General features: G+C 46.4%; 1 protein-coding gene across 1 annotated transcript; it reads right to left on the reverse strand.

The window, feature by feature from the left end:
- Positions 1-223: 223 nt before the first annotated feature.
- On the reverse strand, positions 224-1195 carry LOC103304125 (olfactory receptor 51S1). The gene has a single exon (XM_008161061.2). The coding sequence runs from the start codon at positions 1193-1195 to the stop codon at positions 224-226; it is 972 nt and encodes a 323-aa protein (XP_008159283.2).
- Between the last annotated feature and the right edge of the window lie 540 nt (positions 1196-1735).

A 1735-nucleotide genomic window follows, 5' to 3' on the forward strand; every position in this document is an offset into this window, starting at 1 on the left:
CATTCATATGTAGTGTAAGGTGGTTAGACCACTGCCATTCTCTGGGGTTCATAAGGTTTCATTAATATACACAGGCACACATTTAGGAACAGGTATATCCATCCATGTGCATGTGCTTGTTTGTTTCTGACTGGCAATTTCATGCATGATGAACTGAGTTCTCAGTCATGGAAACCTTTGTATCTGGTAGTATTGAGTCCCCAAATATGGAGAGACATCCTTCTCACTGAGCACAACCTACCTTCCTGGGCTGCAACCTCTTGAGTATTTTCTCTCTAATCTCCTTCATCTTGACACTATAGAGAATAGGGTTGATCAATGGAGGAAGCAGGAAGTGGACATAGGAGAGAAGAGTATGAGCAGGCTGAGGGACTGGCATCCTAAGACGGTCAATGAGTGCCAGGAGGATCATGGGCACATAGAAGAGAAGCACAGCAGAGAGGTGGGCGGCACAGGTTTGACCAGCCTTCCAGCGATCCTCACTTGATCCCAAACCCTGCAATACCCTGCCAATTAGGCCATAGGAGAAGAAAATAAGCAGAGGGTCTAATCCCATGGCTGACAGGACCACGAAGAGGCTGTAGACTGCACCCCAAGCTCCTGGACAGGCCAATCGGACTATATCTGGGTGCAAGCAATAAGAATGAGTCAGAGCCTGTGGGTGGCAGTAGGGCATGTGGGCCAGGAGAAATGGCAAGGGCAGATGGAGACCCAGGCATCGGAAAACAATGGTGAGGCCAATCTTCCTAACAACTTCATTGGTGAGAAGTGTCGGGTAGTGGAGAGGGCGGCAGATGGCCAGTGCCCGATCAAAGGCCATGGCGAGTAAGACAGAGGACTCCATGACAGAAAACACATGGACAAAGAACATCTGCAGGAGGCAGGCTGAGGCAGGGACAGCATGAGCATCAGCAAGGGCAAGACCCAACAGGGTGGGCATCAGGGCTGTGGCCAAGCCAACATCAGATACACTAAGCAGGAAGAGGAAGAGGTGCATTGGACGGTGTAAGGTGGGCTCCATGGCAATGATCCAGAGGATAGTACTGTTGCCCAGAACAGAGAGAAGGTAGATGGTGATGAGGGGTGCCGTCCACCAGGAGGGGATAGCTGACAGGCCTGGCATGCTCACCAGCAGGAAGGTGGGGGTCATTGAAGTGCTGCTGTTGGGGGCTGCCTGGGTGGGGAATGTTGACATCGTTCAGGATCCCACTTTGAACTCTGGAACCTGAAAACTGATTAGAAAGATTTACTTAATCTTATGACATGTTTGCATCATCTTTCTAAAAGAGCCTTTCTTTGCTCCCTGCCTTAATAGCAAACACCCGGGAGAGGGTTTACACTCCTATGAACACTTTTTCTATTCCTCCCAATCCCAGGCCATCTGACTTCTGTGCTGCCTTAAACACACTCACATTTCAGTTCACTTGAACAGTTCTCACAAGTTCACCAATTAACCCTTTATTACTAAATCAAGTCGTTTTCCTAAACTGATTTATTTCTCAGTGAGCTTTAATTGTTGTGAATCCACTTTCTCCCTTTCTTTTAAATTCTACCTCCCAGAATTTAACTTCTTAATTCACCCTGCTGTGTCCCATCCAATTTATACATTACATTGATATTTTTGAGAGATCATTATTTGGCTCTTCTTTTTACTTAGTGGTCTATCTACTCTCATGACTTCAAATAAATTCCATAAACTGATGAATCATGAATATATATCACAGATTATTCTATA

This window comes from Eptesicus fuscus, chromosome 13, assembly GCF_027574615.1.
Source record: "Eptesicus fuscus isolate TK198812 chromosome 13, DD_ASM_mEF_20220401, whole genome shotgun sequence".
In the NCBI taxonomy this organism is placed as follows: domain Eukaryota; kingdom Metazoa; phylum Chordata; class Mammalia; order Chiroptera; family Vespertilionidae; genus Eptesicus; species Eptesicus fuscus.

Coding starts and splice junctions, on each gene's coding strand:
- LOC103304125 (XM_008161061.2), bottom strand. CDS start 1,195: ATGTCAACATTCCCCACCCAGGCAGCCCCCAACAGCAGCACTTCAATG.